General features: G+C 43.5%; 1 protein-coding gene across 4 annotated transcripts in view; it reads right to left on the reverse strand.

Annotated features, from left to right (window-relative positions):
- The window catches only part of Smad5 (SMAD family member 5), a 55,313-nt gene that overhangs the window by 16,478 nt on the left and 13,851 nt on the right, over positions 1-24,984 (reverse strand). The window contains exons 1-2 of one of the 4 annotated variants that reach the window (XM_052156538.1): positions 15,984-16,105; positions 1,804-2,374 (exon numbers count right to left, since the gene is read on the reverse strand). In XM_052156538.1, coding sequence (XP_052012498.1) covers positions 1,804-2,206 — 403 coding nt within the window. In that variant the 5' untranslated portion in view covers positions 2,207-2,374; positions 15,984-16,105. Of the gene's footprint in view, positions 1-1,803; positions 2,375-15,336; positions 15,469-15,576; positions 15,754-15,983; positions 16,106-24,984 lie in introns of those variants that run through there. The other 3 variants (XM_052156539.1, XM_052156541.1, XM_052156540.1) reach the window with 3 other exon arrangements.

Raw genomic sequence — 24,984 nt, forward strand, 5'->3', positions numbered from 1 at the left:
AAATAAACCTCTGCCTTCAGCATATGGCCCATGACTTGCTCCTAATCAACAGAATTATGGATAAAGTAATGGGGAAGCGTTTAAGAATTCAATTCCTCTTGCAGGAAAACTCTCTTGTTTCTGGCTCTGAAGAAGACAGAACACCACCACATATAAGCATGCTATCAGAGATAGTCTGGTAAAGAGAAAAAGTCTACAACTATGAGAAGAACAGCTGTACGAGAATAAATATACAGATGAACTACTGAGGAAGGTTGCATAGGAAAGCAAAGGAAGGTAATCTTCAGCCAATTATCAGCAAGCATCCAATGGCCTGTACAGGGACTAAATCTTGTCACATCTCAACTCTGGAGATAAACACAGCCCTGACCAACACCTTGATTAGAAACTCATAAAAGATGCTGCTAAGGTGACTAAAGCCTGATCCCCAGAAAATACAAGGTAACACATGTGTGTTGCGTTTACACTACCACAGGTGTAGCTATGTATTATTAGCATCTAAAATAACTAAGACCCTGATTTGTATCTCAGCTGCTGTGGTGAATCTATCTTGCAAAGCTCAGGAGCTGGATGTGGCACTGTTGGGAGGTGGGTCTCCCAAGAGGTAATGAGACTGCATCATGGAGGTGGACTCCGTACATGAGCGGTTGCTTGGGCTGGGGTGTGGCTCCATGATAGCGTACTTGCTTAAAATGCACAAGACTCTGGCTTTGATGCTGGCACCAAAGGATAACAAAAAGTAGGTCTCTTTGTTATCTCGCTCCCCTCCACCCTCTGGCTCACTCACACCCAGGCCACTCTTCTGTTCTGGGGTAGAGTTCATTACAAGATCCTCACCTTCCAGTCCCGATCCTGGACGTTCCACCCTCCACAACCTCTACTGTTAATCTTCACAAAGGCTAAAGTAGCCTTTTAGTTAGTAAACCTAATTACATGCAAACTGGGGACATACATGTTGATTTTGTTTTGAATTCTTTTCAGTAATTTATCCAGTCTGTGTGGTAGTCTGCTACAGAAGCAATAAAAGGACTAAGATATCAGCTTATGTAATTAATTCACTGCAAAAAAAAACCAAACAAAGAAACAAACAAACAAAAAAAAAAAACCAACAACTGACCATTGTACCTAGTAAAGAGTATTATTCTAGACACTGAAGAATGAGAAATGAGCAAGGAAAGACTTCCCTCCCAACTCCCAAGAGTTGTCTGTCCTCTGATCTCCACATGTGACCATGACACAAATGTGTGCACATGCACAAAGTAAAAATAATTTTATGAAAGAGACATGTAGAGAGGAAATGTAAAGCTAGAAAAGTTGACAATGTGTAACAACAAAGTTCCCAAACAAACAGGAAAGAAGGATCTAGTGTGAACATGGAACAAGTGTTAAGCATGACAGAGCCACATCAGCCACAGAAAGGAAATGGGTGTTATTAGAGAAAATGAGGACCAATAGCAGTCAAGAGTTCAAAGTTCACAAAAGCTAGAATTCCTTCTAAGATGGAATCTTTAACAAAGGTTAATACAACCTTTTAGCTGATAAGCCTAGTTATATGCAAAATAGTGAAACCTGTTGTTTTTAATTCTCAGTACAAGCCGGGCAGTAGTGGCATATGCCTTTAATCCCAGCACTTGGGAGGCAGAAGCAGGCAGATTTCTGAGGCCAGCCTGGTCTACAGAGTGAGTTCCAGGATAGCCAGGGCTACACACAGAAACCCTGTCTCGGGAAAAATAAAAAATAAAAAAATAAAAAAAAAAAACCCAGAACAAAACAAAACAAAATTCTCAGTACAGTGAAACTTACCTGGACTCTCTACTCTCTTATAGTGGTACGGATTGATACAAACTTCCTTTTGCTTAGATCCAAAAGGAAATTCACAAATATCCAATGGTTTTAGCTCATGATGGCTCTGCAAATCTGGCCAGCGCCAAACACGGCAATATATAACATGGGGTAAGCCTTTCCTGTGGGAAACTTGCAGGCGTCCATCCAAGGACCTGGGGATCGTGACACACTTGCTTGGCTGTCCTGGGCTGCTCAAGGCTTTCTCCAGCTCCTCCATAGCACCCTTCTTCTTCTTCAGCTTTTTCACTAAGGCATCCACTGCCTTTTCTGCCCATTTCTCTTCCTCGTCACCTTGTTTCCAGCCCAGCAATCGCTTCACAGCTGGACTAGTGAAAGAGAACAAGCTGGCCATTGACGTCATTTGATACAAATCTTCAGACACTTTCCTGTGATCAAAGTCAGTAGATACGGAGAGCGTAGGTCGCAGGTGAAAAGTCACATGCAGGTCTCAAGCAGAAGGCCCAAGTGGAGGGGGGGAGGTGACATTTAACTTCACAGGTGCCATGTGCTTCTTCCATTAGTACAAGGCCTGAAAGAGAGGGCAAAAGGAGACTAATTCAGTTTAAGAAGACTAGTTAGTACAAGTGAAAAACATTTTATCAGAAATTAAAGTAGAGAAGCATTCAAAGTAAAACAAAAAGCATAAAACCAGAAAACAAAACTGTCTCTAAACTTCCTGTAGCCACTCATTCCCTTCTTCAGAACCAAACAGTTCAGCGGCAAAGCAGAGGTTCAAAGAGCCATCTAAGATGAGCAGACTCAGGGTAAGAGTTGTCATACGATACACCAAACTGTCAAAGACAGCCTAACACATACCACTACCAGGAAGGGTCAACTATCTATTTTTAAAAGTAAATACTGAGGAGATTTAGAACATAAATGTTATTCAATTCCTCAAAATGTCAGCTGCCCTTCACCATGTCTGTTGACTTCTATATTTTATCAGTTAAGGAAGGCACTCCAGCAAGGGAAGCCACGCAGCATCACGGTACTCAGTGTAGCAAGAGGAAGCCACGCAGCACCACGGTGCTCAGTGCTATGAGTGGGTAGAAAGGTCACTGTAGCACCAGCTGTGATTAAAGGCTGTGAAAGAGCAGGTCAATGTTTAGAAAATGAACACCAAATAAAACATATTTAAACAAGAACAGAAGGAACACTAGCAGACTCGCTCTACAAAGTGTCACCTAATACTCAAGCCAGGTGCGAGCCTAACACAGGAAGCAAGCAAGCCACAGAGACTAACTTCCCTGCATGTCAGACAAAATTCTCAATACAATTCTTGCAAACCTAATTCAAGAAGATATTACCATACCATTATCATACCATTCATTTCATAAATGCATGAATCAACAACACACACATATCATTAAGTGTTAGATGTAACACAATGTACAAACATAAAAATCACACCATCATCTCAAGAGATGAACAAAAAATCCTCTGACAATGCACAACATCCTTGCAAAATAAAAGCCTAAGCTGGGCAGTGGTGGCGCAGGCCTGTAATCCCAGCACTCTGGGAGGCAGAGGCAGGCAGATTTCTGAGTTCGCGGCCAGCCTGGTCTACAGAGTGAATTCCAGGACAGTCAGGGCTACACAGAGAAACCCTGTCTCGAAAAAACCAAATCCAAAAAAAAAAAAAAAAAAAAAAAAAAAAAAAAGCCTGAACGTACTTCAACATAATAACGATCCAGGCAGCAAGCCTATAGCCATCAGTCTATAAATTTGGGAGCATCCTCTGAAGCTGAAGGTAAGATAAAAGGGTATGCTTTGCACACTCCTACTAAATACAATGTTCAGGGGCTGGAGAGATGGCTCAGCGGTTAAAAGCACTGACTACTCTTCCAGAGGTCCTGAGTTCAATTCCCAGCAACCACATGGTGACTCACAACTATCTGTAATGGGATCTGATGCCCTCTTCTGGTGTATCTGTAAACATCTACAGTGTATGTATAAATAAATAAATAAATAAATAAATAAATAAATAAATAAATAAATCTTTAAAACAAAAATACAAAGCTCAATGTCTTAGCTAAAAAAGACAAGAGAAAGAAAAGGATACAGATAAAAAGGAGTAAACGGTCCCAACTTCCAGACAACACAGTCCTATAATTACAAAATGCTAAGTGTTCCACCAGAAAAAATATTCTTAAATCTTCTAAACAATCAGTAAAGTAGCAGGATCCATAATCAACACACAAAACAGTAGCTTTCCTTTGTTTCAATAGCAAACTTGCCAAGAAAGAAACCATGCACAGTAGCTTTAAAAAGTGAGGACTCAATCTACTAAGGAGGTGACAAATCTCTAAAACACGACTATAAAGACACTGAATACACGGTCATAGTCTCAGGATTAATACTGCAATAGTGGCCCCATTGCCCTTAGAGATCTAAAGATGCAGCACAATCACATAAAAATTCTAATCACATTCTTCACGGAAACAGAAAAAAATAATCCTGAGATGCCAAAGGCTCCAATAAGCACAGCAACCCTGAGGAGAGAAGAAGGCTGCACGTCCCACAACACTCAGTCTCAGGCTATTCCACGGAGCCAGGGGAGCTACATCTCTGTGCTACTATCAGGAAAGCAGCCGAGCGGGCCAGTGGAGCAGAATATAGGACCCAGAAAAGCCCACACTGCAATAGTCAAAAATATACTAGAAAAAAGAAAGGCTCATCAAATGGCATATGAAATTTACATATTAACATGCAGAAGAATCAATTCCAAATGGATCAAAGATCTTAATTGTAAGACCCAAAACTTTTCAGACTACTAGAGGAAACTATAGATAATACTCATTAAGATAAATACATGCAAGGACTATTTTAAAATGATTCCAAGAACACAGGAAATATTCCCAAGAATGGACACATGGGATGATATGAAACTAAAAGGCTCTGAACAGAAAAGGTAACAATTAGCACAGTAAAGAGACAGATTACAGAACTGGGGGAAAACTCTTTAGCAAGCACACAGCAGACGGGATTGATACCTAGGATAATGAGACATAAATATTAATACCAAAAAGATCACCCAATCAAAAAGTGGGCTAATGAAATGACAGTTTTCAAAAGAAGAAGAAATACAAATGGCCAATAAATGTTTTTAAGTATTCAACATCTTTAGCCATCAAAAACTAAATTTACTAAAATAAATAAATTTACTAAAAAAAATAAATTTACTAAAATAAAATAAATAAGTAAATAAATTTTAGTAAAACTAAAATTACTTAGAGATTCTATCTTAGACAGAATGGCTGTCATCAGGAAAACTGCAAATGCTGGGGAAGAAAGAACTCTTGCTTACTGCAGACTGGTACAGCCACATGGGAATCACTACAATGGCTCCTAAAGAACTAAACATTAAACTACCACTACAGGCTCTGTGTCCAAAGGGCTCTTAATATGCCAAAGAAGTGGGAGGGAGCAATTAAATATTCATGATAACATAGACCAAACAGACCTCTCATACACTGCAGCTCAGCCACTTTAGAAAATGCTTGGCAGCATCCACTAATGTTGAACAAAAATCCCAATGGCCCACCAATTCCATTTCCATGTATATATATGACATAAATGGATGCTGTGAACCCAAGAGACAAGTACATGTCCAGAGTATGTAAAAGTCCTGGTCATGAAAAATGGAATTCGTACATTAGAATATATCATTCCAGACACTAAATATGACTGAACTTCATACAAAAATGAAAAAAATTACATATTTTATCATTCTATCTTAATGACATTCAAAAATGCTTTAGAGACTGAAACGGGTTCTAAGAAGGGTTCCAAAGCCTTCTGTGGAGCTTGAAATTGTATCTTAATCTGGGTGATGACACGAGGTTACAGACAGATACCTGTAAGGTCAGTATTGCTTCGTCACATGACATACTCAATCTCCTACTTACTGTCAATTAGGTCATTCCAAGTTCACCCTCTCATGCCAACAAGGGACCTAAAGATGCACATGAGTAATGCAACAGCGCCCAGTGGATTTTCTCCCGCGGTCTGTCTATGAATACTAAGTTTTTTGAATCTTTGCTTTTATGGTCATACACAAACAACATATTCTTTCCAAGAAACTCATGAGTAATTTGACTATGAAAAGATTAACAGAAATATATACACACATACAAGGCAGATTCTTATTCTCTCTCTCTCTCTCTCTCTCTCTCTCTCACACACACACACACACACACACACAAAGGCACATACACTGCATACACACATAAATATACATGCACGCACACACACAAAGTTGACAGAAAGATGTAAAATATAGACATTTAGGATGGTTTTGCTTTAAGGTCTCACTTTGTAGCCCAGACCAACCCTGAAGTCTCAATTCTCTTGCCTCTGCCCTGAGCCAGCACACCTGACTCTTATACATATTTTACACATATTTTTGAAAAATAAAAACAATGTAAATGCTGTTAATGCCATGTTAAAGGATGTTGTTACCTATTCTATGAGTAAAATTAAATGTAATCATTTGCATTGATTCATCACTGTTTATCTTAACAATTAATACCTGTTCATAAATTAAAACTGAGCACTTTCTTTTCACAACAAAATTCAAGAACTGGGGGGATGGAAAGATGGCTCCATGGTTAAGATTACTGGCTGCTCTTCCAGAGGACCTGGGTTCAGTTCCCAGCACCCATATGGCAGCTCACAACTGTCTGTAACTCTAGTTCCAGGAGACCTGACACCCTCACAGACAAAATACCAATGCACATAAGATACAGATACGTAAATTTAAAAAGATGAACCATTAAACGTGTATACTCTAATTCTTAAAAACAAACAAACAAGCAAACAAAACTCCAAGAAGTACTTTTACTTTAAATGAGCACTTTCCTGACCAGTTAGTTATCCCTGTCACAGAGTGATCAAACAATGTGGCGGAGCTTCTGTCCTGGCTGTCACTGCTGCAATCTGTTAGAAGGCATGGAGTAAGGATGGAATATTCACAACCACAGGGATGCTGGTTACTCACAAAGGTTACATTTTTAAATTTTTTACAAGAACAGCTATCTCAGGAATCACAGTAACTTCTTTTGTAAGAACATAATTGCTGGGGCTGGAAAGGTGGCTCAGTTAGAAGCAGTTGCTGCTCTTGCAGAAGACCCCAGTTTTGTTCCCTGCACATCTAGAGGCTCACAACTGCCTAGAACTTGCTGGGCACAATGACTTGGTCTTTGCCACCAGCAAGCCTGACCATAACATTCACCTGCTGTTATGGATGGAGCAAAGCTGGTATCAAGAGCCACCACTGCAGATGCACTCTGAGCTACTTTTGAGTGAAGACTTCTGTAGCAGCTGACTACCTGAAGCAAAGTTTTCACCTAACAGCATCAACACAATGCACAGGGCACCTATTGCAGTCATTTCCCTGTTTGCCTCTAGCTAGGGCTGGGCAGGAGAAAGCTTGTTTTAGCCACATACCAGCAGCATGCTAATGAGATACACGGCTGATTTCACTCATACTTAGTTATGTATGTCAGTCTAAGAGGATGGGTTTCTTGATGTATCTTCTTTGAGTATATGTATGAGTATATAAATATGATGAAAGTTAAAAATGAATCATTAAAAAAGTCTATGTCAGGAATAAACCCTGAACATAATGCTAAATAAAAAGTAGTCACATAAGACTACTTCTACGAAACAAATGGCTAAATCCAGAGACATGACATAGATCAGAGGTCACCAGGGTCTGAAGAAAGGGGCAGCTGGGAATGACTGCTAATGTAGTTTCTGAGAGAGTAAAATATTCTAAATTACTGGATATCCTAAAATTACTAAACAACAGAAGATGTTTCATTAACTGTACTCTACAAATAGGTGAAATGCTTGACATAAATGTAGTGGTAAGTTTGGACTGCTCCACTTTATGATCCTGGCAAGTTGTGCTTCTAGCCACCTGCCCCACAGCAATTTGGATCTACTAATGAAACACACACACACACACACACACACACACACACAGTTTATTTTAAAATGCCTAGGCTACTCAAAGGCTGGGTAGTTGCCATCCTCCCATGGCTAGCATACTTTTCCTTCTGGTACTCCTGGTTCAACACCTTCTAAATCTGTCTTTAACTTTGCTGCCTGCCATGTCACCTTATGTGAGGCCCACGGGTCTATGCTGATCTTCCCTCTTCCACTCTAAATTTATCCGGACCCCCCCCCACACACACACCCCGCAAAGTCAAGTTGATTCTCCTCTCTCCTCCCCTGCACAAACCTAAGGCTCCTGGTCCTGCCCCATCTCCTATTGCCCAGCCACTGGCTGCTGGCATCTTTACTAATCTATCAAAAAAGAGCTGAGGACAAGGTCCTTCAGCATTTGGACACAGAATCCTGGTTAAATCAAAGCATTAGAATCAATCCCCAACACATATAAATGATATTTACACCTTTAAAGTTGTCCATGTTGCAGCACAACTCAAATGCCAGGTTCTTCCTCTCTAGTCAATTTTCTTTAAATGTTTTATATTAAAAAATAGATCTCTATTATATTTTATATTCTTTTGAGTTCTCCAAAATACTGTTTATTACTTTAAAATAAGATTATATCATTTGAGACCAAGAATTACAGCTCCATATGCTTACTTTCAAACTAGTCTTTACAGTATTTAACACAATCTCATTATCTTATCAGCTTTAACCCAGTCTTCCCTTATTTGAGCTCAGTCAGCAAGAAATGAAAGCTGCCAGGGAAGAAAGTGAACAGGAGAAGAGGCAAGCTTGGGATCAAAGAGGGAAGAGAAGTAGAGCAGCCATGGGAAAGGCAGGAGATTCAGGACTAAGAGATACTGTAGCTCCAGCGTGGGTGACTCAGAGAGCTGCGGAGGCAGCTCAGAAACCTGACAAAACAACACAAAGATGTACTCTGGCTAGCGTGCTCAGAGCTGAAGTCATCTAAATGCGAAGGGCAGGCGACCTACAGCAGGCAGGGTGCTAGTGCTGCTGTGGTGAGAAGAAGACAAAGGGCCCACGGGACTCCTGATGCAGAGATATGGGCTGGGAGAACAGGAGTCAAAATGATCCCAAGTTGTCACCCTAAGCAACGGAAGACTGGGGTTTGTCACCAGCTCACTCAGGAAGGCTGATTAGGAGTCTAAACAAAGATGAGGATTTTAATGGAATATGTTCTAAATGTATATAAAATGCTGCTAAGCTTCAGGAGACTTCAATATCCTAACATGGTAACATAGATGAGCACCTCAGCTCTTCCCTACCAACAGGAATAAACAGTTGTTCCCTGACCAACACAGAGCTCACTCTCCAACACTCTTCCCCAGATACACATGGTTCATGCTCAGACTTTCAAATTCCTAGAAAAAGCAACTCCCTCACTCTCTGCTCAAACTTCTCTTACTGCTTCAACCCAAAATAAAAATCAAGCAAAAAAAAAAAAAAAAATCCCTCAAATTTCCCCCAAAGTTTTCAGTCAAAGCAAATTCTCCTTACAATATCACCCCGTGCAAATCAATGCTACACAATGACCCACAACTCACCAGCACCTAAGCCAAACCTTGGAGAAAAATTATAGCTAGGAGTTTTAAAGGAATAAATCTCTCAGGACCAAGCATGAAAAATCAGATTAGCTAGATTCAGAGGTAGAGCCTTATAGCCTACATTTTTACGGGTATTCTAAGTTTGCTTCAGTTTTCCACAATCAAGTCTATTTACAGACAACTGATCCATAAACATGAATATGCTATGGTAAAGACAGCATCAAAGTATTAAATATACACACAAGACAAGCTTCACAAGCACACAGCCCATGAGCCACACCACGAGACCAAGACTTTTATTAGCTGGGTTCTCAGACCCATAAGTGATTCTATGCCTGCACTGAGGTGTGTGTGTGTGTGTGTGTGCGCGCGCGCGCGCGCACGTGTATGTGCATATAATCATAGGTGCCTGTGGAGGAGGGCAAAGGAGGCTGTCATATCTCCTGGAGCTTGGAGTAGTTACGGGCATTGGAATCCTCAGCAAGAACAATGCTGAGCCATCTCCCACCCCAAGATGCCTATGAAGAATTTTGAGGGAAAAATGGTATTGTAATATTGCCTCTCATAAGAGAATTCAGACATGTATGAAATGTCTATTTATTATAGAAAAGCTTTGTTAAACCTCATTTGACATCTGAATATACATGTGGATTGGTAACTCTGAATGTGAAGAATACAGGAAAGTTGTGTGCCACAATGAGCCATCGCTTCACAGATGTAAATTCACTCACTTGAAGGAATATAGGAAGGGAAGTGCATAGAAACCCTTGAAACAAAAGTCAGGCCTTCCTCTGCATTGGAAGCATATATACTACATGTGGACACCACATGTAAGGAAAATTAGCCAGGTATAGTAACTCGTGCTTTCATTCCCAGCCCATTTGTGACATGACAATACACATTCTTTGAGACAGGGGTTGAAGGCTAGCCCAACAGTACAGTAACCTATCAAGAAAAGCAGAAGCAATTCAACTTGATGTGTGCCTCATGTACATTGGAAGTCTCTGTGAAACTGAAGTTGAAACTCAAATAGCATCAGAAACCCAAGAGAGATGAATAAGCAGGAGAGTACTGAGGGGGATATGCTGATGTTCTGTCAACAGTGAGTCAAGAAGTCCCATCAATACAGGGGTTTAGGAGGAGTGCGCGTGTGCACACACACACACACACACACACAGAGAGAGAGAGAGAGAGAGAGAGAGAGAGAGAGAGAGAGAGAGAGAGAGAGAGAGAGAAAATAAAAAATAAAAAACAATAGCCAGGTGTAGTGGTGAATGCCTTTAATCCCAGCCTCAGAGGCAGGGTGATCTCTGTGAGCTTGAGGCCAACATGGTCTACACAGTGAGTTCCACAGCCAGGAACACCCATCTCAACAACAAAACAAAACCTTCCCACATTTTAATTAGGAAGCCAGGTTAGGTAGCAAGTTTGGGAATCAAGTTCAGAATCAACCTGCAAATACACAACCAAGTTAACTTTCTAGGGTAGTCAGAATGAAGCTTTAAAAGGCTCTTACCCTCTGGTTCTAAAATACAGTAACTAGCTACCAACAAGGTAGAGACACCATCACCAGTAAATCTGGATATACAATTATTTTAGAACTTATAGGCTGCATCTATGATTGCTGTCAGAAAAGTCCAAGCAGAAAGCAAGTACCCATAGCTCCTCCAGATTCATAAGTACAACTCTTTACAGAAATATCTGTAAAGGAAGAAAGGTTTAAGAAAAAAAAATCACCTTTTTCACCACTTCGGACTCTCAATTTCAAAAACATCAAGATGAGCTGGAGAGATGGACACTAGGTATGCACATACAGGTAAAATACTCATACATATAAAAATTAAACTTAAAAAAAAGACACCCAAAGTTGTGCAAAGCTCTCAAAGCCCTCTGCATGATGAACATGGCGTCCTGACATTTCCCAAAGCATAATTCATTCATCCTTTGTGTCCAGTTGTCTCTACGTTTTCTCTCCCACGTCCCGATTTCTGTTTCCCAGATTTTAACCACTCTAAGCTTGAGCTGCTTCTTTAAGTCCTCTAATTAAGCAGAGCCTAATCTAGATGTACCTCACCCCCCACAGAGCCTCCAAGATGCCCTGCCTTGCCACCAGAAGTAGACAGTGCTTGGATGGGCTCGCAGACGCGGCCAGACACAGCTCTCCTTTCCCTCACAACACAACCTCTGGAGCACAGACAGCTAGCTGGTGTCTACAGCATCCATTCCAATGTCCTGCAATGGCATTCTCCAACACCTTGTGTGCACCTGAGAGTACAAATGCCCCACTTAGAAGGAAAGAACAAACAAACCAACCAACCAGCCAGCCTGGCTTTCTGCTCTGGCCATCCTTTAATTTGCACTCAACTCTAAAGAGTGGGAACAATCAAAGAGATAACTAGACTCTCACCTAAGAGAACAGCAAGATGCAAGTGAGGGGAGGTAACAGACTTAAATATTTCTGCTGTGTCCCTTCTTCCCAGGAATACATGCCAGGATACTAGACCTCAGTTATGAGCCCACCATCTATGAAAAAAGGCAGACTCCAGTACTCTGGGAAGAACAAAATCTCTGTGTTAGTAGAGATCTTCTGAGACCAAAGTTAAATTTGCCAAGTGTGGGCCTCTCCTGAAGCACCCACTCTAAGAAGGCCTTGGTTTTTGCAGCTGCTACTGTTTCATTACTTTCAGTGTAACAAAACAGCATATAGGTGATCAGAAGGTAAAGCTCCAGTTAAAATTCTCACAAAAGATCAATATATTACCAAATGTCTATGGAATACCAAACTAGAAATTACAGTTACAATTCAGGCAAAGACAGTGGTCACAAAGGATTCAAGAACAAAATCTATTTACAAAAATACACATTAATATTAATAAATAGTGAAATAAAGTTATAAGATCACATAAGAGAACTGTCCTAATAAGGAATTCTCCTGGCCCCCAAAATTAAAGTCAACAAAATTAAGACATTGTAAATAAAGGCAGAGAAAGTAACCACTGGAAATACCTGTTAGAACTGAGCCAAACGCCAACCTGCTAGAAAAAAGGTGTTTGTGTGCATGTGTGGGCACATTCACACATTTATCATAGCTACGCACAGAGCCCAGAACTAGCTGATTAATTCTGAAAAAACTTAATGTTCTATAATTACATCATCCTAAATTGTGAAACAATAAATACTTAAAATATGTGACCTATGAGATTTGGAAATCAGACAGTGGCACACACTGTTAGTCCCAGCACTATGGAGGCAGAGGCAGATGGATCTCTGTGAGTTGAGGCTAGCCTGGTCTACATAGTGAGCTCCCAGACATCCAGAGCTATAAAGGAAGACCTTATCTTTTTAAAAAAGCAATAAAAGACTAGGGAATTAGAGAGTCCTAACAATCTAGTAGTTAACAATTCTTCTAAATGTTCCACTCAGTAAATATACATCACATTGGCTGGAGGTAAAAGATGTAGGGTACTAGCAATAATTGGATAACCCCTGCCCTGAAAATTCCAGTTGCTAATATTCTACTAAGTTCAGAAGTGGAGAAACAAGGTGTAAAAAGGCACAGGTCAACTTCCAGGGGCTTGAAGAAGAAAACCATGATCTTTTTGGTGAGAGAGACTCTTGAATCTGTGCACCAGGGCTTCCTTAGATCCAAGTTCCCCAGCTTTTCTCCAGAAATTCTCCTAGATAAGAATAGTTCCTCGGGCTAAGACTGTCCGTCACAGAAGAGAAAATTTATCCAGTACCTGACCCCTGGGAAGCATGCTGGCAAACCATAGGATCTAAGGTGCCTTCAGCACCTGAAGAAATACAATGTTCTTCATACAAAGCACCAACAGGTTAAGAACACAGAACAGAAATCAATGTAATGCAGACAGATAGGCAGTTAGCACTGATGTGTCTCTCACTGCCTAACCAACACGCACATCTAGTAATAACAAACTGGTGAGTTATCAACAAGAGCTGCTGTGATCCACTGCACTGGTCAATTAAAACCTACCAAAGAATATGCATGTGGAAGAAATTTTATATTCCATTTCAATACATGTTACTGTAATTTTACTGCCTAATCTTCAAAACACTGAAAAGAAATGTGTTCAACTGAGCTACAAATCTGTGTTCAGTAGAGGAAACATGCTACCTTTAACACAAGGGCATAGATCATCACATGGAATCACAGTGTTTGAGTCCATCATGCTAACAGGAAACAGGCTGCCCAGGTATAATTATAGTTGTAGCCAAAAGTGCCTCAGGTTCACCCAGAAATTAAAGCCCAAGGAGAAGGGTCAGCAGAATTTACTTGCCTTTCTACCTTGCTACAGTCTGCAACTTTTAATAATACTCTCCCCATGTTACATAAGCAGCAGCACACAACAATCTGATTCAGACCTCATTAGCCACAGTCTGCCACTGTTTCACACTGCAATCAATGAGTAACTTTGCCAGAGGGAAAGAAAGGCAACACATCATCCACCCAGTTCTGTGGCGCCCACCACACAGAACCAGCTCAGCAGCTCCAGCTAGACTGTACAGAGCAGACCAGACATTTTATTTCCCCCAGGCTCACTGCTTTCTTACTTAACTATACCACACTATATAATATGGACACAAGGAAAAATCAGTCTGAGTGCTTGGTGCGGCAGGGTGTACAGGTTCCAGCAGCTAAAAGAGCAACTCAACCAAAAAAATAACCAGATGTGATGGCATGGGCGTTAGCGTTTGGAGGCAGAGGTAGGAAGTTCAAGGGCATTCTGGACTACATAGCAAGTCTGAGGCCAGCCTGGGCTACCTGAGCACCTGTCTGGGAAGGAAAGCAAAGGCAGCCGAGAAGTTTCATCTATGACCTACAGGAAGTGACAAAACGATGAACAGCATCACAGATACAGCGGAAGCTGAAGTGGTAACAGTAGTTATCTAAAAGGATTGAGTGGGGAAACGCAGAGGAAGAGGTACCATGGAGGTCACCACGCAGCCATCATGCTCAAAGTGAAATGTCTTTCACTCAAGGCCTCACTATGTAGCCCCACCCCAGATGGCCCGGAACCCACACATATCTACCTGCCTGGTATTAAAAGTGTGGACCACCATGCCTGGCTACAAAATTATTTTTCCTCTAAGCATAATATTTACAAACTTTATACAGGTTAGATTTTGATAGTTGTTTTGATTTCTAAGTTGTTTTGGAATTTTATAATTTCGGGGTTCACTTTAGAGGAGAAAATTTTAACCAAAAAGGGTAAAATGAATATGTGATTTGTTACTACTGCAACTAACTAAATCTGGAATGTAAACTCTGATAGAGCAGCTGTGTGTGAAACTGCCCTGTTGCATGCAGGAACTGTTTCCATGCCACAGGCACTGTGGGCTGGCGTCTAGCAGAAACACTGAACTACTCCAACCGTTTCTAAACTTACTGGGTTTTCAACTTTATCAGCAACTACCATACAGTAAGAAAATCCAAGCACTCTTTGTTTAAAAAAGAAACACACAGCCAGACTTGGTGATGGCTCACCCCTTGTAATCCCAGCACTTGGAAGCTGAGTTAGGACTGGCCTGAGTTCAAGGTCTGCATAGCAAGACCCTGTCAGAAAGAAATCACATGCACCCTTTCGTTTAGCCTCTGTAAAAGCATCAAACAAACTCCATTGATCACCCAGTGTCTGTTGCTAGGTAGGAATATACTTGATAGCGCTAGGCAACAGGCATGATGTGACAAACTCCACCACACTTCAAAACTTTTTCCACAGAAAGATAAACAAGATATACTTAGCACCACACCCATTTAAACGCAGAAGCAGCCAGGAATACGCTCCCCCCCACCTCCAGCTGCTCGGGAAACATTGTCCTTTACGATCAAGATAAAGATCTAGCCCAGAGTGTTCGGCCATTCAGGTTGGCCGGGACTCCTTTCGCCGGTGCCATCACAACCGGAGTCCGGACACGCGCTTCGGATAGCTGGCACACCTCCAAATACCTCGACCATCCTCGCCAGCTCCTTCTGCAACCGAAAAGTCCGGGCCACTGAGCATGCTCGGACCTAAGGCGGTCGCCACAGGGGAGTTCCCGGGGCTCCGGCTCCCAGCTCGGCGGCGCAGCGAGAAGCGCAGAGGAGAAAGGGCAGGGGGAGGGGGTGGAGTATGAACTTGGGCACGCATGCCCAAGGGAAGGAACAACCGGGAGCGGGCGAGAGACAAAAGCTGCTTCGGTTCCTCACACAAAGTTTAGCACAGCCAGAGAGCCACTGCGATGTCCCCGGAGTGACCGGCGGGCGGGCGGGCGGGCGCAGGGGCGGGCCGCCGAGTACTTCCCACCGATAAGCGCGGATCCTTATCTCGCAGACACAAAGCGGCGGGGCGCGCGCTCGGCCTAGGCCGCCTGCGCGGCTCCGCGCGCGGGCCGGGTGTCGGTGGCGCGCCAAGGTGGCCGCGGCCTCGTCCGCGCCGGCCTCGTCGGCCGAGCGGGGCCTCCTCAGCACCCGGGCCTCCCACGCCGCCCCGTCCCGCCCCGTCCCGTCTCGTCCAGCGCGGGGACCCGCTAGGCTTCCGGCCTCACGCAGGCCGCTTCAGCCGCGCCTGTCCCTCTGCCGGGCCCCGAGCGCCCGCCTCGGGGCCCCTCACTCACCTCCCCACCGCCCGGGCGCGCTCTCCACACGCCGTCGCCGCGCTGTGCACGCGCCGCAACTTTATTAGCAGCCCGGCCGCGGGACAAGCGCTCGCTCGGCGCCCGCTCGCCGGGGACCCGGATGATGGGGGGGGGGGGGGGCAGCGGAGCCGCGGCGGCCGGCGCATGCGCGTCGGGAGTGGCCGAGGCCTGGCTTCTGCGGTCCATGGCGGGCCTGCGAGTGGCACTGCCGCTAGCCAAGCTAAGCCGCCTTACAGCAAAACAGTCGTCTCCTCGCGCTGGAGACCTTTCTAGCCAATATAAAACGTTAAAAAGTATCTTCAGCTGCAACTTCGCCGTCTTCATTGACTTGTAATAGAAACCCTAATAGACAGAGACATCTTGCTGTCCATCTGATACCATACATCTTATTAGATGCAGCTGTAACTTCGCGCCCAAAGGGGAAGAGGAGAATCCTCCGCGGTGGGAGACAGTGCTGAACCCGGAGCTGAGGACGAGTGTCCATTTCTCAGGACACAGTCCCAGCTGTTCATAGGACCCCGCCCTACATCTGGAAGCAGGGAGTGCCTTGAGCTTCAGCAAGTGGAGGCATGGAGGTGCACAGGCTGCCCCACAGGGTAGCTCTGTACTAATCCTGCTGTCTGGCTTCTCGTTCCCTCCAAAGGGTCTGCATTCCCAGAAATACGGTATCTGTACTAGGGTACCGGATTTGGACGGCAAGGGAAAGTTCTTAAATAGTTTTGTGTTTATTTTTTAAAAGTCTTCGAAACTGATCGCCCCGTTTTCTTTTTAAATAAACAGGAACTATTTTTAATCTTTCCCAGTCAATCCCATCCTCTAATACTAATACTGTATGCCCTAATTCTGACAGTCTCTCATCACTTTTATTGTCAACTCCTCGGCCCAGGTCGGGGTCACCTCACTTGATACACAAACGGGGAAGTTTCCATGATGTTCCAAACTCCAACGGCTTGTTTCTATTTGGAAGAGATTAAATAAATTCTATGATAAAGCATTTATGGAAACGGCCATGTCAAATGGTGATAGGAGAGAATCCGGTCAGAGCTGGGGAGCTAGCGAGCAGGGACTCCTACCAAGGGAAGGCAGCAGCTGCGACAATACCCAACCATCCGCAGGGAGAAATGTGGGAATGTCGGCCCATTATTGGCAGATCTTCTGGCTCTTCAAAGAAGGTTGGAAATGTATCTTTTTATACAAAAAGGAAAGCACACATTTTTCTGACCAGCCAGTTGCCTCTTTGTCTCCTTCCTGAGCTCCCTGACCTGCTCTCCTCTTCTCTTTTTTAGACACTGAGAAGACTCACCGAGGTACAAGCCAAACAAAGCAAACCTAGGGTCCCAATATAGCCTGCAGGCCATCAGTGTGCAATCTCAGGTCTCCATCTTAACTTCTTTACTACATCATAAACCTAGTGAACGAGGACTCTGTGCGCTGACTCTGCCATGCTTACTGATTCTTGGCTGGTAATTCCTTGCTGTTAGCGGTACTTGGAAGGCATGGATTCTGGAGCCTGGCACGGATTTACAACTCCCAGAAGTACCTATAACCCCACCAAAAGAAGGCCCTTTTTTTCAGAATTGATGCTTGCAGCAAAATGTGTTTAATATTGTTTGTATCCGCGCCATTCCTCACTTTGGAAAAACTAGTAAAAAAAAATCATGCGATGAACAAACTGTACATGTTTGTAAGGACACTTGGTGAGTACTGCAGTTCTGTCCAGAATCGTGGGTATAACCCTAAAAGCAAGTGTTTCACTTCCTCAACTGAGTATCTGCACGCAGATTAAATCAACTTGAGACTCCAGGCTCTCGGATGGCTTTGGACATTCAGGTCAGGCCACCAGACACAAGAGATAATAACACAGAAAGGAAGAATAGGGGTTTAGCAAGAAGTAGAACTCTTCCAGGGAACCAAGAAGTAACCTAAACTTCACAGGATGTAGAAATCAGAGGGCCTACTAAACTATACAGTTGTCACAATTATGGGCAGGCTTGCCAGAGGCATAGGAAGTCTTGCTTAGAGTAATCAACTGAGTCTAAGAACAAGTGTGACACAGTGTGATCTGAACAGATGATACTTGATACGTGCAGTGGGACATCAAGATTTGTGTATGTGAATACATATACATAAATATATACATATACTCAGATGCATCATATATACCTATACATACATACACATATACAGATATATACATATACACACATACACGTATGTACACACACACACACACACATACACACACACACACACACACACACACATTATGGTTTCCCGGTTGGACTGCCACCTGATCAAGAAGATCGCCGGACTGAGGTTGAACTGTTACCTGATCAAGGAGATCACTTAATGACTCTAGCCTCAGGGCTTGACTTTTCTTTACTGATAGAGAAATCTACTTCTGGGTCATTAAGTCCTGCAGCTGTCAACCAGGAAAGGCAGCCCCCATGCAGTTTGAAGGCTTTCTCCGTTGTCCCAGCCAGTATGGCCATGGGAACCTAGCAGGAAGATGCCAGAGATGATAGAAACACCCCAGAGCAGTGGTCCCAACCTTCCTAATGCTGTGACCCTTAATATATTCTTCATGCGCGGTGACCCTCAACCTTAAAATTGTTTTTCTTGCCACTGTATAACTGAAATTTCATTATTGCTATGAATATCCTGTTTTATGACGGCCTTGGGCAGCCCCTGTGAAAGGGTTGTCCGACCTCCAATGGGCTCCTGGCCCACAAACCACTGTCTTAAACGTATACAATGACCTCCTTGTGCTAAGAACCACATAGCCTCCATGTTGAAGTGAAGAAGCAAGAAACCTCAACCCCCAGATGTTTTGTATTTGATTCCTTTTCAAAGAAATTGGGCCTTGTCTCCTCAACTCTTTTCAATAACTGATCAAGTTAGTCATTGGATAAACAGAATTAGCCTAAAGAGTTTATCTGTGGCCCCTCCCACCTTACATTTTTCCTGACCCAAGAAGTAAGCAATTTTCTGGAAAACTGGGGAAAAAACACATGGATCATCTTCTCTTACATTTTATTTTTAAATATAAAATAATTGAGGCAAGGTGGGGTTTGGTTGAAAATTATTAATAAATATTTTAATCTATATTTTTGCTGTAACTCAGAAGACTCTCCCTGATGGAACTAGAAGAATTCAGGGTTTGGTGGTATCACCCAACAGAAGCATCAGGGAGTGACGTTATCACAGGCATCCACATCTTCATAGTCCCCCAGAGACACCTGCCAACCTATGTTATGGGGTGTGGGCACCAGAGGAAGAAATGTCTAAGTTTATATGGGTTCTGCAGACAAGATTCTTAGGTAGAATAAACCTCCATCTCAAACTCCGAGCATTTTCTGTGTGTTCATACACTGGCAGACCACCCCCAGCCTCTATCCTTAGTACTGGAAACAGTGTAAGAAGCACAGCTTAACCAAGCAGCCTCCAAAACCAGTGAGCTACAAAGAATCTGCTCGTGAAGATGGCACAGGCTAGGGAGGGGAGAGCATCTACAGCCCAGCTGGTCAGAAGTTTCATGGTTGTCTTTTAGGAGAATAAACCAGGGCTGGAGAGGTGGCCCAGCAGGTAAGGGCACAAACTGCTCTTCCAGAGGACCCGAGTTAGATTCCAGAACCCTGGCAGGATGGTTCACAACCACCTTATAACTGCAGCTCCACGGGAACCAACACCGTCTTCTGGCCTCTGTGGGCACTTGCACTTACATGTGCACTTCTGGCCTCTGTGGGCACTTGCACTTACATGTGCACACCCTCAAGAGATGAGCAAATGCACATAATTAAACATGCAAATAAATCTCAATAAAGATAAACAATAAACCAAAGGGCCACACCAACCGGCGATTACACCAAAGTGATTTTTTTATAGACCAACTGAAAGCATTTTCTAGTAAAAGTTCTAATGTGAAGGCATCCACACTAATCAGTAAGCAAGGCATGGCAGCGCACACCTGTAATCCCAACACTGCATAGGCTGAGATCCCACTGGATATTAGGAGGATAGTGAGTTCAAGGCCAGCCTGGACTGCATAATGAAGCCCCGTTTCAAAACTCAAAAAGAACGTATTGAAAGGTAAAAATTAATAACTTAGAAGCTGAAGTAATAACATACAATAAGATTAAGAGGAGAAGGAAGAAGAGGAGGAGGGAGAGAAGGTAGATGAGGAGGAAGAAGAGTGGGAAGGAGGTAGAGGAGGAGGAAGAGAAGGAGGACGACGAGGAGGAGGACAGCTGTGTCTGCTCAAAGCCCAGGAAACTCTTTGAAGCTTCAGACATGACATCAAGAATCCTTGAGCCTCCCACAGATATTGAGCACACTTTATGTGTATACCTATGTGCAAATTTTCTGAAGAGAGAGTCCACGGCTTTCATCAGACTCCCAAATGGCCTCCCGACTTGCACATACTTATAGACACTTAAAGTGGCAGTTGTTTTATGTGTGGTAAACAACTAGTGTGTCCATGTTACATTACAATCCCTCTTTTTATTTTTTTCTCACATCAGCATAATTAGGAGACTCCTCTCTGGGGAAGGCAGCTTAATGCAGAATGCAAGACCCCGGCTTTCCTGTCTGCAACCATCTGCTACATTAAAGAGGACTTCCTGTGGCTGGAATCCAAAACATGAAATTAAAAGGGTTGCTTGCACCCAGGGTCATAAAACAAAGAGGCTCTGCGTAGCCAGGCTTGGAGGGAACATTCGTCTCTGCTGGTTAAGCAGCATCTGTTCTCTCCTGCTGGCGAACAGCCCCCAGTTAACTCCACTAACTCCCAGGGTTCTGCTTTCTCAGCTTACATCCTCAGAGACTCCATCTCAGAGGAGCCAAACCATATGTGTGCTGCTGCACTTCAAATCCAGAACAGCAGGTGAAAATCTGGGAGTGTGAAGGAATTGAAGAGAGGGAGGTGGGAGACAAAGGATGCACGTCTCCAGGAAGCCTTTGACTGTGAGTGCAATGCTAATCATAAGAGCTCTGAAGCCAAGATGCTTGGTTTGAAACAAGGCCCTATAACTTCTGTGTGACCTTGAACAGGTTACAGAGCCAATTCCTGCTTCTGCCTCTTTGCTGATAAAACAGGAGTATCAACACAATAGAATTACCTGAGGATTAAATGCCTGGAATATTCAAGGCACCCAAAATAGAGGCCGACACGTGGTAAAGGCTGAATGGTGTTTTGTTTCCTGCTGATATGCCAGAAAATTCCATATATTCTTAGCCAAAGAGTTAGTTAAATGAAGTGTATTCAGGTTATAGGATAATAAATTGTCTTTTCTCTACATTGTAATAGGTGATCTCATTTATCTGAAGGGCCTCTGATACCATCTGTTTCAAAGAATACACAGAGACAGATAGAGACAGAGACAGACACAGAGACACAGAGACAGACAGAGGCAGACAGACAGACATGAGAGACAGAGAGCTGTGTATTCTTAGGGTTCACATTTGTTAGACAAGCACATGTGTGTGCATGTGTGTTTGTGTGTGTGCATACATGTGAGTGCATGTTTGTTTGTGTACCAGTAAGCTATAAAATTTCTAAATGAGTGTGTCTAATTCAAAGATGGCTAATGAACTCTAGACACTTAAATCCACCTTTGTCCACAGCTTCCCTACTGTAGGGTAGTAGTTGCAGGGTTATTTTCTGCCTTCTAACCTCCTGATGCCTGTTCTGCCTCCTCTGGGACACCATTCCTTTTCTACTTTAACCACAGTGCATACTGCATATCCGAGAGGTGGGGCACATGACCCAGGGAGTTAGCATAGTACCTTACCATCTGGGCCATTGTGATTAGCTCACACGTGGACAGTAAGCTAACAGACACATATCATCCCTTAGTAGATGAGAAATGTCAATATGTCAAGAAAGTTTTCCCTCTCTCTGTCCATGCTGGTTCTAAGGCTAACAGGGACCTTCTTGATACCATATGGAGGAAATCTGTTTGGAAACAAAGCCAATGCAGAGAATCAGAGCTGAAGTAACAAATGCCTGTTAGAGTCTGAGTTCTGGATCCAGCCAGCTTCACCTGAGGCTTTGGAGATGCTCCTTAGACTTTCCAATTACTTTAACCACTTGGGTCTATTCCTGCATGTGTATGTGCATGCCTGTGGATGTGTGTTTGTGTGTGTGCATACATGTGTGTGCATACATGTGTGTACATTGTGTATGTGTGTACATGTTTGGATGTGCGTACGTGTGTGTGCATGTGTGTTTGTTTGTGTATACATGTATGCATGTGTATACATGTGTTTGTGTGTGCATACATGTGTTTGTTTGTGTATACATGTATGCTTGTGTGTGCATGTGTATTTGTGTGTGCTTGAGTGCCTGTGTACACGTGCATGTGTTTCAAGGCAGGGTCTCTTGTCTGTTGTTGTTGCATGCTCTGTTTCCTCTGGGGCTCTGGGCTCAGGCCATCAGCTCTGGGCAGCAAGCACTTTGACCCACAGAGCTACCTCCTCCCCACCAGCCTCCCACAACCTGCTTTTGTTTCTGCAAGTTATTCTTCCACCTCTTGCTACATCGACCATGGCAGGCTCACTGGATTTACTAGGCACAGCTTTGACAGTCTGATGTTTGACATCCTGCCCCTACTGCCTGGTCCTGCCCCAATCTTCCCTGCAGTGGGAGATGGTAGTTCTCCACGTCCAGCCGTAATGATAGAATATGGTGAGGTGCACAAGTCTTCTGTCTGTCTTTGCTATGGACGCCATGTGATATCTTACACTATCAATGATGGGATTTGCTTCCTTGTCTCTCAGGAGAACTTGCCATGATGACTTTGGCAGGGAACATGATGGGATATAATTGTTCAGTGTGTTTGATGTTTCCAGGGGAGAGGTCTTTTGCTACCCACCTTTAGATCAGCCCTAGAGCCAGACATAGTGACACTCACTTAGGATCTCAATACTCCGGAGGTTGAAGCAGGGAGATCTCAAGTTTGAGGCCAGCATGGGCCCATAGGGCACACACTCACACATACTATGGAGTTGGCACCAACACCTCTCTATGTGGAGCCAGCCAACAAGCTACCCAAGCAGATTCACAGCCACATGTGGGAAAAATAAACATCTTGTTCTGCAGTGCGCAGAGACACTGATTTGCTCTGTGGTGGTGGCCAACTAAACCTTTTGCTTTTACTTATTCACTCATTCCTAAACTCAAGAAGATGGTAAATATTTATTGAACGCCTATCAGGTACTAAGCATGCCTTAGATAGCAGGGATAAGATATTAGACAAAACAGATAAAAACCTAAGTTATTATGATGTCAATATGTCATTTCAAAGAATGTGTTGTTGTTGCTTCAGCAATTGTGGTGGGGTGGGTGGATTTGTGCACATTAGTTGCCCAAGGAGGCCTGATGCGTTGCTGGAGTTACCGGGGGCTGTGAGCTGCCTAACATGGCGCTGGGAAGAGCAGGAAGCACTCTTAACCATTACACCATCACCTGGTCATTCCTTTTTTTTTTAAATAGAAAAGCAGATAGCTGTTCATATGGAACAAAGTAGTAGGGACCTGGCACCAATCTAGAATCTCAGATGGAGGCTGGAGAAAAATTGGGATGCAGAGAGCCTGTGGCTGCTGTGTGGCTGCTGTGTGGCTGCAGCTGGTTCCAGAGCTCAGCCCTCCACTCTCCACCCAGCATCAAGACTCACCGCTCCTACTTGGGAACTACCTCCGCTTGTCCTCATGTCTGTTGTCAATCAGCAGTAGAGCCCAAGCCCAGCGCACTAGCGTGCACCCATGAGCTGTTTGCTGCTTCGAGCCTTGTGATTTTAAATAAGAATGTTAGCCCTTCAAGGCCTCTCACTGGATTTAAGATGAGGGCCCCCTTTCCCTCCACCATGGAAACTTCTGGAATGCTATGCCAGATACTAGAGAACTGTCTTGTTAAGCATCAACAGGCATCTCTGCTTAAAAGTATGTTTCTCACAGAGGCTTTTCCCTGCCACGTCTGCGTTCTCTCCCTCCCTCTTTACCATGCCCACAGCGCGACTCTCCCTTGCATACTCAGAGAATATCCAGTTCTTGCCTTGCTGGGATTCACTTCTTACAGGTCAGGACTTGATCAAAGTCTGCATACCCCACTGTAATTAAGTTCCACTTCACAACTGAACGCAGGCCCTCAATTACTATGTACTAAGGTATGACTCCCTTCTTTCTGGGACAGAAATTTAACCTTTAGATTTAGCATTCATTCATTCACTCATTCATTCATTCATGCATGCATGTATACATGCAATATGAGTGTGTATGTATAAGGGCTAGGAAAAGGCCTGTCCATAAAGTACTTTTTCACACAATCATTAAGACCCAAGTGCAGAGCCCAGCCCGAATGCTAAGAGCTAAGCATAGCCTGGAACCCTGGCATGAAGGGGCTGGAGAAGGAAGACCCCCTAGGGCTCTCCAGGCAGGCGGTCTAACTGAATGGAGAAATCCAAATTCAGTGAGGAACCCCACCTAAAAAAAATATGGGGTGAGAAGTGATTAAGGAATATAGATACCCAACATCAACTTCTGTCCTCATACCTTCACACGTGAGTACACACACACTCACAAAACACAGGCACACATACACTTACACACACTGATGCACATGTGTATACATACACTCACAACACATACCCTCATACACACATTCACACACATACTCTCATACATGCTTACACACACATACACACACTCACACATACACTCTCTCATACATAATACACCAATGCACATGTGCACAAACACCCACACTCCCACATACTGTCTCACACATACACACATCGAAGTACATGTGCGTACACACTCACACATACTCACACACACACTCATAAACACTCATATTACATATATACTCTCCCTCCCTCACACATACAATACACTAATACACATGTGCACACATACACACGCACAACACACACACACACACACACGTACACACGGGAGGTGACTCCTATGTGCCAGGCATTGCGTT

Source organism: Apodemus sylvaticus, chromosome 14 (assembly GCF_947179515.1).
Source record: "Apodemus sylvaticus chromosome 14, mApoSyl1.1, whole genome shotgun sequence".
Taxonomy (NCBI): Eukaryota; Metazoa; Chordata; class Mammalia; order Rodentia; family Muridae; genus Apodemus; species Apodemus sylvaticus.